The following is a 17,496-nucleotide window of genomic DNA, read 5'->3' on the forward strand; positions in this document are numbered from 1 at the left end:
CTCCAAGGCAAAAATCCAAGTCATGCATTTTTGTGAGCATACCGTGATCCATACTGACCAGAATTCTGCTTGGGTACTCAGCACTTGGATGTTGTTGCACAGCACCTGTTTTGGGCTTCCTTTATGATGATAAACTGGTTTGGCAGTCCCATCTTCTTCAGCCAAAGGCTACCTTCATGGGAAAAGCTTAAATCTCTCTGCTTCCGTGCCCACACCTCCTGAGATACAGATCGTGCTACTCTTATCCATATTTACTGGGCCTTGGCCTCATCCCAACTCGAGTGGTTGCCAGGTTTATTGGTGCGGTGGCACCTTCAGCTTTGAAATTATGGGGCCCACTTCATTACCATGACATTTGACTGGCCACTGGTGCTTTCAGGATTAGTCCCATAGACAGTCTCCTTGCCAAATCGTGGATCTTCCGTCTTCAGTTCCAGTGGTACGAACTCTTGGTCCCCTGTACAACTGCCACTCGACATTTCCCTGATCATCCAACATACCCCATTCTTTCTGTATATGAGGGGCATCAACCTCCTGATACACTCTGGTAGGGGTACCAGTTGGAATGCACGTCACAGCCTTCTGCCTGGATCTCTGCCTCTCCTCTCTGGAATGCACTCGTGTATTTTCTCATTCACTCTCACTTGGTTGGTGCCCAGTCCACAAATTAGGACTGATCCATTTTGAAGTCCTAAAGTCTCAGTCGCCCCCATGACCTTTTGGCATGTGTTGTGTTGAGTTCTTCACAAGTTTCAGAATACTACCATCTTTTACACTCTTGACTCCAAAACCACGAATAGGACAGGATGTGCTTTTACATCTCCTGCTCAGGAACAGCATTTGTTGCCAGGAGCAGTGTTTCTTTTTTTTTCCAGAGTAGCAGATAACCATTAGCAGAGCTGTCCGTTTTATTAAACAGGCCTCCATTGACAGCATTTTGGTATGTAGTGACTCTGTGATCAGTCTCCAGGCCATTGACCGAAATCACCCTGTAAGCTTTGTTATTCATGACCTTCTCACTGACGTTGGTCATACAGCATGCTCTGGTGTCTTTCTCTGGGTCACAAGTCGTGGATATCGCAGGGAAAGAACTGACTGACAATTTGGCTAGAGCAGCAATTTCTCCTCCATTCACTGTGACAGTCCCAGGTGTGGATTTGTGGGTACAAATATGACCTGTGGTCACTTGGAGATGGAATGGTATCAGGTGGGCTACTGCCTCCTTTAATAAACTCTGCACTGCCACGGAGACCACTGCTGCATGGTGCTCTTCCTTCTGTTCCTCCTGGAAGGAATCCACCACCCTTTGTCACCTACACATCTGTCATACCAGACTAACCCATAATTTATTTTATGTAATGAGCCACCCCAACATTGTAGTTTGTGGAGCCTTACAAGCAGTAAGTCATATCCTGGAGGAATGGTCCCTCCTTCTGGCCTTCCATGCTAAGCATGGTGTTATGAATTCTTTGCCTCTAATATCGGCAGACTATTAATGGATGGTTGAAGTGGTTGGATGTTTCCTCCATGAAAGTGGTTTTTGTTCTTGGATATAAGGTTTTAAGCTACCTTTGGGGCAAGAGTGCGGCAGTTGTAGTCAGGGTGTCCTCCACTGCATGCTAGATTTGGGGACCCCTGACACTACCTCCTTGACCAGCTCACTCTTTCATCCTTCCCTTACCCCTGTTTCAATTGCTTTTAGCTATGGTTTGCTGTGGTGTTCTTTAACGCCTTGACTATAGTGGATCAGGTGTGGCTTGGCTGTGGGTGGAGCGACTCCCATCACATGCAAAGCCCTGGGTATGCACACATGATGCCTTACCTGTCTCTCTCCTCTTGTTTTTATAATTGACCACCCATTATGTTTTTAAGCTGCTCACTTGTACTGTTCTCTGACAACTGGAAGGCATTCTTTGCGCTGCAACTGTCTTTGCCCTTCTTAGGGATGGCAGGGATCGAATGCGGGCTATGATTTCTGTTGCCTTGGATGAGTCCAGGGAGATCCTTTGTCTGCTCTGACCTAATACCGGCCCTTAATTTATTTCTAGGCCCTGGCATCAGTGCTGCATTCAGTGCCTCGGTTTTACCAGTTCTATGTACCTTCGTCATTGGAACACACTTGTGGTGCATTTCAATAATTCTGGATGAACTACCACTGCATCAAGGCACTGATGACCTTGCTGTTCAGTCGTAGCCTGCAATGAACCAATCAGCCATCCATCATAATTGTTGTCATCAACACTGTTACCATTATATGGAATGCTAGTTTCACCTAACCAATGAGAGACAAGAAAAGAGAGACAGTATTTCTATACACAAGCAGCAGTGACATCTATAATCTTGGTTGTACAAATATTTGACTGTTTGTTGTGACTATGTTATGATTTTTGAGGTGGAGGTTAGGGTTGGACCTAATACCAGTGCTTAAATTGCTGCAATGGAATTGGGCATCAATAAAATTTATAATCTGGGTTGTCACAAATATTTGGCTGTTTCTTCTGAATATTTTGCAATTTCCAAGGGTGTGGTTGTGGTGGATCCTAAGAACATATTGGACTTAGCATCTGTATTGATGTGAGAATGTGACAAATTTGATGATATTATTTCATCTCTTGCTTCCAAACATTTCATCTGTGCACTGCTGTCTCATTAGCTGCATAGATCGAGCAGCTAACACACTCCCGTTTATTGCCATCATATCTCCCGGCAAGTATTGACAACATTGCTGCACGAAACAATAAGTACGCCACTAGCCCCCATCTAGACTTTTACTGTCTGCCGCAGAGGTATATAATATTGTTGAGTATTAGTGCAATTTTAAAATCAATTCAATTCCAACAACAAGTGGATTCAAGCAAACTACAGTAAAAATGTGCTAAACATTAGCAAAAAGCCAAGGTATGCGGTATACATTCCCAGGGTTGGCAGCATGGCAAAATTTGCTGCCCTTTTGCAACTCCCATCCCAGCATTCATCCTTCTTCTCAGCCAAGCTGGTGTCACTGTTCCCCTTACAATGCTTCAGAATTCTTCAAAATAAATCTGCATGTGACATCAATTGTCGTATCTTCATCTTTAAATGTAAGACGACCCCTATATTAATCTATTACACAATGTAAAACCATACACCTCGACAGCAGTTGTTTAATCTGTGACTGTAAGATGATTCAGTATTTTTTTAATTACAAATTTGGGGAAAAAAGTTACTTGTTTTAGGGTGATACTGCCAATAGTTAATCAATTAACAATTTTATTTTATGTTTATATTATTTATAAAATAATCTACTTGAAGGACTAAGTTGATGATAACACATATCACAGAGTAAATTTCCTGTAAAGAATCACATACATAAAATTAACTTTGAAATGATTATTCCTTACATTTTCTGAAGTTCAACTACAGTGGACAGAAATTTAGTTGAGCATAAGCAGTTCCACATAAGTCCAGTAGTTGATCACTATGTAATAAATAAAGTCATTAAATTGGTAATTATGTCTGGGAACTTAACTGTATAATGTTTAATATAAATCATTAACATACTGAACAATTTTTTGTCAGTGGAATAAAACAATAAAACATAGTACACATAACTATAAACTTTACACAAGTCTGTTCAGTTTCATTTCAGTTTTCCAATATCAACAGGATGTTGAAACTTGTAACACAGCCTGCCTCCTGTAGAAGTAATAGAGGGTTCCTAGAAGTATTGCTAAAATTTGTGAAGACTCAACAGTGCTTACATCATCCTCATCAGTTTTAAATAGCATATTTCTTTTGGCTCATCTTTTCAAACCCGTTACCTCAATGTCCTCCTCTGCAGTAATTCTTTGAACAGGGCACACAAATCTATACTTGTTATCATCTTCTGGCCTGGAAACAAGATCAATGCAAAATCTCCTCCTCTGAATGCAGGCTTTCCAGTGTCATGTCTGTTCCCAGTGGTAGCAAGCTATTTATTACTGTCAGTGTCATGTCTGTTCCCAGTGGTAGCAAGCTGTTTATTACTGTCAGTGTCATTTTCTGATGTGTCTTCACTAGGACTTCATTCATCACTCCTGGATTCTGACGCTGAACTATCTTTTTTACAGGTTTCTTTTTTTGTGGTTTCTTCTCAGCATCTGAAAACGCTTTCCTTACTTTTCTTCTTTTCTCATTCATCTGTTTTGTCATTTTACATTGTTCTATTCTAGCTTGTTTGGCAGCATCTGTATTGGCTTTTAGGCTCTCTTTTGATTTGTTCCAGTCTAGTCGCTGTTTGGATGTTGTTGCATTGGTATCTACTCTCTCTTCCTTCCAGCTTTGATAGGGGATTCAGTAGGCCAGGTACTATGATCAGAAAAATGTGGACTGAGTCTGTTTTTCTGAGATGATTGGGATGAATGGTGTTTTTTGGAGTGTCTGCTTCAGTGTTGACTGGATGTGAAGAGGGCTCAGGAGGATCTGAACTGGCATTTTCTTTTATTGTATCTTGATCTCATGAATTTTCATTATGACATGTGGATGATTCATCTTCCAAGTCACAAAATATTTTATCGTTAATACACACTTGAGGATCTCCTGCTGGATTTTCTGATAAGGGGATGGATTGTTCTGTCCTACCTAAATGCAGAGATGACATGTTAGCATCTGTAGTTTTGTTTGTTGAAGGTGATATACATGAATCACGAATTTTATGCCAAACCTGAAACAATTCTTATGCTCCTGGATCGCCTTCCCATCCATTTTTCTCTGCTGCATGGAATTATTCCACTCTACCTCTCTTCATTAAAGATTCAAAATGCAAAAGATGTTCAACATCAAATGATGATGTTTGTAATGCATTACCACATGTTATAATAGGTGCATAATGTTTAGATTTGCTGGACATACGTCTAGCATAGTCCACTGCATCAGGATCATAAGAGAAAAGACCACACTTCATGAAACTGTTTTTCACTGTTTCAGGAGTAGCCTTTTCATTGAAGATAGTCTCAAGCAATGGGACAAATACTGTTTTTGTTACAGCTTTGTTGCCAGTTTTGTGTTTCCAGTTACGTACAGCATCTGTCCATCCAGATTTCAGGGGTCGAAATATTGCCTCTCTCTCTCTCTCTCTCTCTCTCTCTCTCTCTCTCTGTCTCTCTCTCTCTCTCCCTCTCTCCAGCTGCAGAAGGAAAATGTTGACAGCATATTCAAAGTAGAGGGCCCCTTTCACCCAACTCTGTTTTGACTTCCCAGTGCCCTATTCACTGTCCAAATTCTCAGATGTGTCCCTTGAAATTTTCTGTAGTGGAAATACAACCATTGGGGGTACAGTGTCTCCAGCAGCATTGCAATTCACCTTTACAGTAATGACCTCCTTTTCAATGCCACTTTTGACTTCATACAGACTGTCAAAAGAAATCGGACCCAGCACATTTCTGCTTTTAGGGCATGTTTCAAATCCTGTTTCATCTCCATTATAAATTTAAAATGTCTTAATTTTTACCCTGTTGAAGATGCTGATGAAGTTGATTGAACTGCTGCCTGACATTTTCCTCAGTAACAGCTGCTCTAGCAGTATTTATGCTCTCAGCATGCTGTTCTAATGCATCAGGGTGACATTTCATGACTTAAACCCTTTTCTCACCACGTCTCTCATCTCTGAATAGTATAAGTCTTCCATCTGCCAAAGCAATGTCACTCACAGTTTCGTACAGCATCCTTCACTTGATTGGAAATCCTTTTTTAGTGTTGGCATGAATCCAGTTAACCAATAAATTCTCTTCATCCTCTGTCAAAGTTGAACCTGGTCACATCTTATGCTCCATAGGTGCTTTTCCTTTGATTTCATGATTTAGCATATTAAATAGAATACCAAATTCTTTTGCAGCTCTCCTCATAATGACTAATACAGATTTTATCTGTATGTCACAATAATTGTTGGTTAATCATATGTACACTAGCGGTGATTGCCCTGATCAATTACCGGGGGCCATATAAATTTCAAATTTCCATCAGTATGGGTCAGATGAAAGTAATGCCTACATGGTCCATGGTTAAAAGCAACTTGTTGTGAAAACATTCTAAAAAGTACCAGTAATTGATCAGTATGACCAACTACTGGAAAAAATGCTTTTATGCACTCTGGTAGTTGATGTACCCCGTTATACATCAATGAAGCAATATTTCACACTTCCTATGTGATAAATGATACCATCAATCATTCATAATGAGTTATCTCTTAAAATAGTTCATCACATTTCAGTATTTGGTACTTGTATCACTGTAACCTACCTTACAGTTAGTCTTGACGCTCTGACTCAGCACTTTTCAGCACAGCACAAAAGGAAAGATTTTCTCAAAGCTATCAGTTCTCTCCAAATGTTGTAACAATAGAAGATACAGGTTTACCAATGTAGGTTCTTTACATTCTCCTACATTTTTAAATGTGCCAGTGCCACCAACTCTTAAAATTTAAAGATTAGAATGAAACTGATAAACTACCGGGTGGTGATCAACTACTGACTGGGGCACCATATAATTGGGTAAATATGGTAAATGGGAATATTATATCTCCAGTAAGTTAATATAGACTGCCATTGTGCCTCATGTAATATAACAAGAATAGATATTTAAACAATCAATGACTCCCTAAGTTAACTTCTTTATGTAGTTGGTGAAGAAATGATAAATATAACGAAAACTTCATATTTGTGTTGTTAACTTTTATGTCAAGCAGAATTTACACATATGTGACTATAGTCATAATGCTTAACTCAACATTCTGTGTTAATCACAGCATACAACTTATTCTTCCCTTTTCTGATGTGTCAACCTTTTTTGTTACAGTGATCGTGTTCAAAAGCTGAGTCCAATACCCAGTTCCACTTCACTAAATACACTTAAATCAAGCAATCAGCAACGGAGAAATAGCCATATAAGCTACCGAAAGCATTCTACACAAGGTAATTTGACAGTACATTTAGGCTAACTGTTAATACCATCATTGAAGACAATGGTTAGTACATTTTAGTATAGAAATGTTAAAAATACACTGTTGTGCAAAACTTAAGGATGAAAGTAACTTTTGCATGATGTGTCACTACTGTAACATGGTTCAATGAAACTTGGACCATACATAGAAAGAACTGATTAAGTGTAGTACAGAAGGTAATTGAAAGAAATATGCAATTAGACAAACAGAAATTTCACTTTTATTGAAAGACATTAGTTACACCGAAGCCAGTGCAATTTATGATGGTTCCCAGAACTTACAAAAGGTGGGAGTTTTTTCTTAATAGATTGTATGAACACCATGGATGGCAAGCAAGCTCTGCAATGTGCTCTCATGGTGGCCACAAGTGTGGTAAGGAGTTCTTGTGGTAAGGCATTCCATTCCTCCACCAGTGCTGTTGACAACTTCTGAATGGTCATTGGTGCATGTGGACTGGCTGCAGTTCATCTCCCCAAAATATCCCACATGCACTCAGTGGGGTTTACGTCTGGGGAACAGGCAGGCCAGTCTATTCGTTGAATATCTGTTCATTCCAAGAGCTGTTCCATCTACACAGTTCGATTTGTTTGTGCATTGCCATCCATACAAATGAAGTCAGGACAGAACGCGCACCTGGAAAGGTGCATATGGGGAAGAAGCACAGTGTGACAATAATGTTGACCAGTGTATGTACTTTGTTCAGTGATTTGGCAGCCAGTACACCCATCCAACTTATTCCTCCCCACATCGTAACAACTGGACCAACGAAACGATCATGTTCAACAATGTTCCTGGCTGCGTTATGCTTTTCCACCTGGTGCCACATTAGGGTATGAAATGCATCTAGATACAGTTAGTAGCTTGCAGTTGTGGCAGACGGTTGCACTCTCCAAACACACTGACATTAGCATTAGCATCAACATCAGCGGTTGCTGAATGCTACCTGTTGTATTGAGTACATTCCAGTGCTTTCCAAAATTTCTGGATAGTGTCTGTCTGATATTTTTGCTAAAAATATCATACTTTCTTAATTTTCATTCCCTTCATGCATTCTGTGATTTAAAATTAAGTCCAGTGAATATTTGTGGGGTGTTTACATTCCTGGGCTGTAGATTCTGCTACCTGCTCTTCGCCCTCCCTGGTGAATACGGTTGCAACGCAGCCAGTGAACCGTCAATTCAAAGAGGATTATTCCCAGGAAGATTTCTTGCATACCTCGAGGTCGCAGCCATCTTGCTCTTCTGCAAATCGCCAAAAGTCAAAACAATCATCCAAAGACAAACAGTCTTCCCCCTCTCCGACTCGTCAGCTGTTTTTGACTCAAGCTCCATTGATCCTGCTGAGTTGATGGACGAAGATCCTCCACCTGTGGATTCCAGTGGCCATCCTCCCTCAATGGCTCACCCTAAGCGGCCGTCGAGGTGAGTGTTTCTTTTTCAGTGTTCCTAAATTTTATGCCTCTTTTACAATGGAATATCCGTGGCCTTCGGTCTAACAGGGCGTACCTCCAGCTGCTCCTGTGATCGCAGTGTCCACTTGTTTGTCTCCAAGAAACGAAGCTACGTCCTCAAGACCATTTTGCTCTTTTCCATTTTACTTCGCTCTGGATGGACCTTCTCCTTACAGTGGGGATTCCTGCTCATGGTGGGGTTGTACTGCTTCTACGAGATTATGGTTGTCATCATCCTATCCCCTTGCACACCCACCTGCAAGCAGTTGCTGCCCATGTTTTCCTTCCCGAATTTACCGTTTCCCTCTGCACCATTTATATCCCGTCGTCTTCTGCTATCACTAGAGCGGACCTGTCGCAGCTTGTTACTCAGCTTCCTCTACCCTTCCTGCTCCTCAGTGACACCTATGCCCATCATCCTCTGTGGGGCTCGCCTGTCGCCTGCCCAAGAGGTTCTCTTTTGGCGGATCTTCTTAATCATCTTAATCTTGTGTGCCTTAACAACGGCGAAGCCATGTTTCTCTCTGATTCCACGCACACTTATTCCCACTTAGACCTCTTGATATGCTCTGTCCAGCTCGCTCGACGTCTCGAGTGATGTACTCTTTCCGATACTTACCTGAGTGACCGCTTCCCTTGTGTGACTCGCCTGTACAGTCATACCCCGCCACAGCAGCCCACTCATTGGAAATTCTCTCTTGCTGACTGGAGGCTCTGTTCCTCCTTGGCAGTCTTTGATGAATGGCCGTTTCCCAGCTGTGATGATCAGGTCGAGCACCTCGTGGATGTTATTCTCTTGGCTGCTTAATCCTCTATCCCTCGTACTACTACTTCGCCTCATCGGGTCCCGGTCCCGTGGTGGACTGTGGAGTGTGGCAATGTGATTCGTACCTGACGATGTGCGCTTCGTGTCTTTCACCATCATCCTACGTTAACAAACTGCATCCGCTACAAGCTACTATGTGCGCAGTGCCGTTGCACTATCAAGGAACGCAAGAAAGCATGCTGGGCTTCCTTCACCAGCTCGTTCAACAGTTTTAGCCCGTTTACCCCGGCGTTCGCCGGCTTTCTGGGACTCCGCCCATTCCCTGGTCCCTGGTCTGACTGTGGCAGGAAATGTAGTCGACCCTGTAGATGTTTCCGACTCTTTGGGCTGTTACTTTGCAGAGGTTTCAAGCTCCAGCCACTACCATCGTGCCTTCCTTCCTCGGGAACAAGTGGAGGAGGCTCATGCAATCTCTTTCATCTCTTTGAATTGAGGGTGATACAATACTCCTTTTACTATGAGGCTGTGTTCTTTGATTTGGAGAAAGCCTACAATACTTGTTGGCGGACAGGCATTTTACGTACTATGCACATATGGGCCTTCGCATTCGTCTTCTCACTTTCATCTGGAAATTTTTACGGAATGAGTTTTCTGGGTAGGTGTGGGTTCCTCCTTATCCCACACCTTTTCACAGGAGAACAGGGTGCATCAGGGCTGCGTACTGAGTGTTGTCCTCAACCCAATTATGGACTGCCTTCCAGCTGGCATTTGCGGCTCTCTCTCCGTTGACGACTTTGCTATTTATTGCAGCTCCCAGCGGACGTGTCTCCTGCAACGCTGTCTTCAGTGTTGTCTGGACCGTCTCTATTTGTGGAGTGTCACAAATGGTTTCCGCTTTTCTGCTACCAAATCAGTTTGCGTCAACTTCTGGCAGTACAAGGCGTTTCTTCCAGCGTCCTTATGACTCAGCTAAAATACTCTCCCATTCGTGGGTGCAACAAAGTTCTTAGGGCACGCTGCACCCGGTCCCTCAGTGTCCTTCGTGTATTGAGTGGTACCTCTTGGGGATCCGTAATAGCCCAGTTGAGAGTCTAAATGCAGAAGCCGGTGAACTACCATGGTCATACCGGCACGACATCCTACTCAGTAGGTATGCATGTCGGCTTTCTTCCCTGCCAGGCCACCCAACCTTTGACCCACGTTTGATGACATTCTTGACTGCCAATACGAGATATACGTTTCTTCTCTGCAGCCTCCCGGCAGCAACTTTCATCACCTGCTTCAGCAGCTGCAGTTCAGACTTCCTGCCACTTTCCAAATGGGTGAGAGCCCTTCACAACCTTGGCTTCAGGCACCGGTTTGTGTTCATTTTGACCTCAGCTCATTCCCGAAGGATTCAACTCCTGAACTGACCTATCGCTGCAAATTTCTTGAACTTTGCTCACAACATGCGGATAGTGTATTCTTTTACACGGATTGTTCCAAGTCTGCCCATGGTGTTTGCTGTGTTTTTGTCATCAGGGATCTATATCTACATCTGTACTCTGCAAGCCACCTGACAGTGTGTGGTGGAGGGTACCTTGAGTACTTCTATCGGTTCTCCCTTCTAGTCCAGTCTCGTATAGTTTGTGGAAAGAAAGATTGTCTGTATGCCTCTGCGTGGGCTCTAATCTTTCTAGTTTTATCCTCATGGTCTCTTCGCGAGATATATGTAGGAGGGAGCAATATACTGCTTGACTCCTCGGTGATGGTATGTTCTTGAAACTTCAACAAAAGCCCGTACTGAGCATCTCTCATGCGGAGTCTTGCCCTGGAGTTTATCTATCATCTCAGTAAAGCTTTTGGGATTACTAAATGATCCAGTAACAAAGCACGCTGCTCTCTGTTGGCTCTTCTCTATATCTTCTATCATTACTATCTGGTACGGATCCCGCACTGATGAGCAGTATTCAAGCAGTTGGCGATCAAGTGTACTGTAACCTACTTCCTTTATTTTCGGACTGCATTTCCTTAGGTTTCTTCCAATGAATCTCAGTCTGGCATCTGCTTTATCGATGATTAATTTTATGTGCTCATTCCCTTTTAAATCACTCCTAATGTCTACCCCCAGATAATTTATGGAATTAACTGCTTCCAGTTGCTGACCTGCTATGTTGTAGCTAAATGATAAAGAATCTTTCTTTCTATGTATTCGCAGCACATTACACTTGTCTACATTGAGATTCAATTGCCATTCCCTGCACCATGCGTCAATTCGTTGCAGATCCTCCTGAATTTCAGTACAATTTTCCATTGTTACAACCTCTCAATATACGACAGCATCAACTGCAAAAAGCCTCAGTGAACTTCCGATGTTATCCACAAGGTCATTAATATATATTGTGTATAGGAACGGTCCTACGACACTCCCCTGTGACACACCTGAAATCACTCTTACTTCGGAAGACTTCTCTCCTTTGAGAATGACGTGCTGCATTCTGTTATCTAGGAACTCTTCAATCCAATCACACAATTGGTCTGGTAGTCCATATGCTCTTACTTTGTTAATTAAACGACTGTGGGGAACTGTATCAAACGCCTTGCAGAAGTCAAGAAACACAGCATCTACCTGGGAACCCGTGTCTATGGCTCTCCGAGTCTCGTGGACGAATAGCGCGAGCTGGGTTTCACACGATTGTCTTTTTTGAAACCCATGCTGATTCCTACAGAGTAGATTTCTAGTCTCCAGAAAAGTCATTATACTCAACATAATACGAGTTCTAAAATTCTACAACTGATCAACGTTAGTGATATAGGTCTATAGTTCTGCACATCTGTTCGACGTCCCTTCTTGAAAACGTGTATGACTTGTGCCCTTTTCCAATCTTTTGGAGCGCTATGTTCTTCTAGAGACCTACGGTACACCACTGCAAGAAGGGGGGCAAGTTCCTTCATGTGTTCTGTGTAAGATCAAACTGGTATCCCATCAGGTCCAGAGGCCTTTCCTCTTTTGAGCGATTTTAATTGTTTCTCTATCCCTCTGTCATCTATTTCGATATCTACCTTTTTGTCATCTGTGCGAAAATCTAGAGAAGGAAATACAGTGCAGTCTTCCTCTGTGAAACAGCTTTGGAAAATGACATAAGTTTCAATACCAGCTTCTCAACCAGTGCACAATTTTTACCACAGAGCTCTTTGCCCTCTATCAGGCTGTTCACTACATCTGGAGGCACCAGCTCATTCGCTGTGTGATCTGCTCTGACTCCCTCAGTGCCCTTCAGAGTCTGGATGATCCATATCCAGTCCACGCCATTGTTCGATGAATCCAGGACTTCCTCCATTTGTTCCTGGATGGGAGAGCTCAAGTGATGTTCATGTAGGTTCCTGGCCATGTTGGTGTGCCTGGGAATGACACTGCCGATGCTGCAGCCAAGGCTGCAGTCCATCTCGGTCGGCCCGCCTCTTACTCTGTTCCCTCGCAAGATATTCGTAATTCTCTCTCTCGGCATATCACGTCACTTTGGCATGACCATTGGTACTCCTTTCATGGGAACAAACTCGGAGAAGTCAAACCTTTCTAAGGCCGACTGGAGGTTTTACTCTTACTCCGCGACTTCCACAACATATCGCCAATTGTGGCGACCAGGTAGACTACCTTACCAACGTTATTCTTACCGCCGCAAAACGTTTCATTCCTCGCACTTCATCTTCACTTTACCTATTCCGATCCCTCGGTGGACTGAGGCATGCCGTGATGCAATTAGTGCTCGGAGACGAGCTGTCTCGCTGTGAGGAAGTAATGTTAGCTCGTTTGCGAATAGGGCACTGCCACTTTAGTCACCGCCACTTGTTGAGTGGCGACCCTGCACCCAGCTGTCCTTTCTGTAGCCAGCCATTAACTATCATACATTTCCTGATCCTCTGCGCCTATTTTAGCCACTTACATCTCAGGGTCGGGCTGCTGCGCGCTTTGCCGGACATTTTAGCAGATGATGTCTTATCTGTGGCTCATGTTTTAAGTTTTTTAAAAAGCAGTAATATCACAAAAGAGATCTGATTTCTACCTGGTGACTTCAGTGTCTTGTTGACGTCTTTTAGATACTCTTCCGTAACGTCATGACGTTTTAGATTTGTTTTTTTCTTCCTTTCTGCATTGGACCTCGAAACGCTCTTTTACTCTCACGGTCCCAGCATTCTATGGTTCTGTACTGGCGTTTATGACCTTTGATGTTTTGCGCCCTAACCCCCCCCCCCCCCCCACCACAAAAAAAAAAAAAAAAAAAAAAAAAAAAAAAAAAAAAAAAAAAAAAAAAAAAAAAAAAAAAAAACCTCCCCCAACGCAGTGCTTTAAGTGGTGGAAGTTCGGCCATATGTCTTCCCGCTGTACTTCCCAGCCAGAGAAACCCAAGTATCAGCAAGAGAAATCCAGAAAGAAGACCCCCCAAGACGAAGGGAATTGCGGTGGCACCTACACGACTGCTGCCTACAAGCTGTGCGTCTGAGGATGAGGTGAAGATTCTGGCGTCTGCTGAAGACTTACATCTCGCCAAACCCTCGGGCACAATGGATACAGTCTGTTCAGGAAATAAGTCAGTGGCAGCAGGTGGCCCTGAGGCATAGACTACCTCATTGAGTGTTTCATGCCTTCCCAGTCTCACAATCACGTCAACCTCCAGTGGAATTGCAGCAGTTTTTTTCCACCACTTGCATGAGCTACGGCAATTGTTAAGCTTTACACCTTCTATCTGCATTGCCCTCCAGGAAAACTGGTTCCTAGCAATGCAGACCCCTGCCCTTCATGGCTACAGGCGATATTACAAGAACCATAGTGAATTGTGTTTATCTCCTGTACTCAGTATGTAGTGAACCTGTGCCCCTTCAAACTCCTCTTGAAGCTGTTGCTGTCAGGATACCGGCAACACAGGAAATAACTGTCTGCAATGTAATCTCCCTCCCTGAACATATTGGCTGCACTAATTGATCAACACCCGTAACCCCTTGTGGGGTAGCACCATGCTTACTGGCCATGGCAGAGCCCCGGAAAACGTCAAGAATCGAGAGGAAATGACAGCGTAGAGCAGTGGGGTTAACAGAGTCCTTAGCGCCACGCAAAAGGTCCAGACGAAGTTTCGGCTGAGGTGTATGTGAATGGAGCTCAAGTAGAGGTGGTAAAGGGAAGGATTCCAGTTCTGAGAGAAGGGATCGCACGCGAACCGCAATCATGAGCCCTGACCTGGGCCGCCGATGTGGGAGATGAACTGCCTTGGGAGAGAAAAGAAGACGATAATTTGGATGCTCAGGAGAACTACGAATCTGTGCAACGTAACTGGCGAGCAGCTGTGCACATCGGATCCACAATGGAGGGACTCTGGCCTCCACCAGGAGACTGGACGCCGGACTTGTTCTAAAAGCTCCTGTCGCTAGGCGAACGCCACAGTGGTGCACTGGGTCAAGTAAATGCAATGCTGAGGGTGCCACCGAACTGTAAACCAGACTCCCATAGTGGAGGCGGAATTGAACAAGGGCTCTGTAGAGCTGCAACAGCGTAGAGCAATCTGCACCCCAGTTGGTGTTGCTCAGGCAGAAGAGAGCATTGAGGTGCTGCCAGCACTCCCGTTCAAGCTGACGAAGGTGAGGTAGCCAAGTCAATCGGGCGTCAGAAACAAGTCCTAAGAATCTCCACTACAGTGAGTGGCTCATCATTAAGATAAAGTTCAGGGTCCGGATGAAAGGTACGACGCTGACAGAAGTGCATGACACATGACTTCGTGGCTGAAAACTGGAAGCCTGAGCTAGAGATCACAACTGTGCCTTGTGAGTGGCTCCCTGTAGGCACTGCTCAGCAACACCAGTACTGGAGGAGCAGAAGTAATCCGCATACAGAGAAGGTGAGACTGATGGCCCTACAGCTGCCGCTAGGCTGTTGATGGCCACTAAAAATAGAGATACACTCAATACGGAACCCTGCAAAATGCCATTTTCCTGAATATGGGGGGAACTATGGGAGTCACCAACTTGGGCACAGAAAGTACGGAGCGATAGGAAGTTTGGATAAAAATCGGAAGCAGGCCCCGAAGACCCCACTCACACAATGTGGCAATGATATGATGTTGCCAGGTCATGTCGTATGCTTTACGTAAGTCAAAAAAGACGGCAACCAGATGTTGGTGTCTGGGAAAGTCTGTTTGGATGGCAGACTCGAAGGACACAAGATTATCATTGTTAGAGTGACCCTGGCAGAAGCCACCCTGACATGGAGCCAGAAGGCCATGTGACTCCAGGACCCAACCCAACCACCGACACACCATACGTTCCAGCAGAAAGTTGGGGAGGGTGATGAGTCGATAGCTATCCACATCAAGTGGATTTTTACCAGGTTTTAGCACCAAAATGATGGTGCTCTCCTGCCATTACAATGGAAAGACACCATTGCACCAGACCTGGTTGAAGATGAGGAGGAGATATCATTTGTAGTCAGACGAGAGATTTTTCATCTGACTGTGGATCCAATCCGGCCCAGGAGCTGTGTTGGGGCAATATGCAAGGGCACTGCAGAGCTCCCACTCTGTTAATGGGGTGCTATAGGGTTCACTGTGGCATGTAGTGAACAAGAGGACTTTCCTTTCCTTCTGCCATTTGAGGGTGCGAAAGGCTGGGGGGTAGTTCTCCAACGCAGAGGCTCTAGCATAGTGCTCGGCTATCGTATTTGCGTCAGTAGAGAGCACGCCATTGATGTCAACTCGCGGGACACCTGTTGGGGTTTGGTACCCAAAAAGACGTCTGATCTTTGTGCAGACTTGGGAAGGTGATATATGGCACCCAATGGTTGATACGTACCTCTCCCAGAACTCCTGTTTCCGTTGTTTTATAAGCAGGCGAATGCAGGCACAGAGCCGCTGAAAGGGTATTAGGTGCTTTAGGCAAGGGTGCTGCTTGCATTGCTGTAGGGCTCGCTGATTCTCTTTAATTGCCTCATTGACTTCTGGCAACCACTAAGGGACTGTCTTTCATTGGGGGCACCCTAGAGAATGAGGGATCGCGTTTTCCGCCACAGAAATTATCACTGTAGTGACCTGCTCAATTACAACATCAACGGCACCATGTGGGGGAGGTTCAACGATGACAGCAGAGGTGAAGGCTACCCAGTCTGCCCCGTTTAAAGCCCATCTCGGTAAGCGTCCATAGGCATGATGCCGGGGAGTGACAGGAAGGTGGGGAAGTGGTCACTATCATACAGGTCATCATGTGCTCTCCAGTGAATAGATGGGAGGACTCCTGTTCTGCAAATTGATAAATCAATGTCCGAGTAACTACCATGAGCCATGTCCGAGTAACTACCATGAGCCATGCTGAAATGTGTGGCAGCCCCAGTATTTAAGAGGCAGAGAAGTTGGGACAGTAAATGGTAATGTTGGCTTTGTCTATGTCTACAGAGGCCATATTGAACAGCATTCCTTGCCCGCTGGCCGCAGTGTACATCTTTTCCTGTTCTGGTGAGTCGTTTCTTCTCTGTTCTGACTCCCTGAGCAGCTTACAAGCTATTGATGAGTGCTGCCCATGCCATCCTTTGGTAGTGAACAGTCAGGAGTCCATCTATTCCTTGGAATGGTCTAGTCATTCAGTGGTGTTTATGTGGACCCCAGGACACGTCGGAATCCCAGGCAATGAACTTGCTGACAGGCTGGCCAAATAGGTTACGCAGAAACCGCTCCTGGAGATGGGCATCTCTGAAACTGACCTGTGTTCTGTCTTACACCGCAAGGTTTTTCGGCTTTGGGAGAGGGAGTGGCATAACAGTATGCACAACAAACTGTGTCATTAAGGAGACTGCGAATGTGTGGAAGTCTTCCCTGTGGGCTTCTCCCAGGGAATTAGTTGTCCTTTGTCTACTCCGCATTGGCCATACATGGCTCACACACGGTTACCTCCTGCATCGCGAGGACCCACCTCAGTTTTGCTGTGGCTCCCAAATGACAGTCGTCCACCTCTTGCTGGATTGCCCACTTTTAGCCACTCTGCGGCGGACTTATAACTTTCCCAGCACCCTACCTTCAGTGTTGGGTGACAATGCCTCAACAGCAGCTTTAGTTTTACGTTTTATTCATGAGGGTGGGTTTTATCATTTGATCTGAGTTTTAGCTCATTTCCTTTGTCTGTCTGTGTCCTCCACCCAAGGGCTTTTAGGGTGGAGGTTTTAATGTGTTACAGAATGGCTGGCTTCACCGTTTTTATTCTCATGGTCAGCCAGCCATATTAATGTGCTTTCTTATTTTTAATCTCCTCTCCCTGTTTCTTGTGTCTCACTGGGGTTTTCTTGTCCTGTTTTGTCCATTGTAGTGTTTGTTG

At 44.3% G+C, this 17,496-nt stretch overlaps 1 protein-coding gene across 1 annotated transcript in view; it reads left to right on the plus strand.

Moving 5' to 3' along the window:
* The window catches only part of LOC126471001 (rapamycin-insensitive companion of mTOR), a 265,260-nt gene that overhangs the window by 183,561 nt on the left and 64,203 nt on the right, over positions 1 to 17,496 (plus strand). Inside the window, exon 21 of the mRNA XM_050099053.1 lies at positions 6,811 to 6,926. Coding sequence (XP_049955010.1) covers positions 6,811 to 6,926 — 116 coding nt within the window. The remainder of the gene's footprint in view (positions 1 to 6,810; positions 6,927 to 17,496) is intronic.

This window comes from Schistocerca serialis, chromosome 3 (assembly GCF_023864345.2).
Source record: "Schistocerca serialis cubense isolate TAMUIC-IGC-003099 chromosome 3, iqSchSeri2.2, whole genome shotgun sequence".
Taxonomy (NCBI): domain Eukaryota; kingdom Metazoa; phylum Arthropoda; class Insecta; order Orthoptera; family Acrididae; genus Schistocerca; species Schistocerca serialis.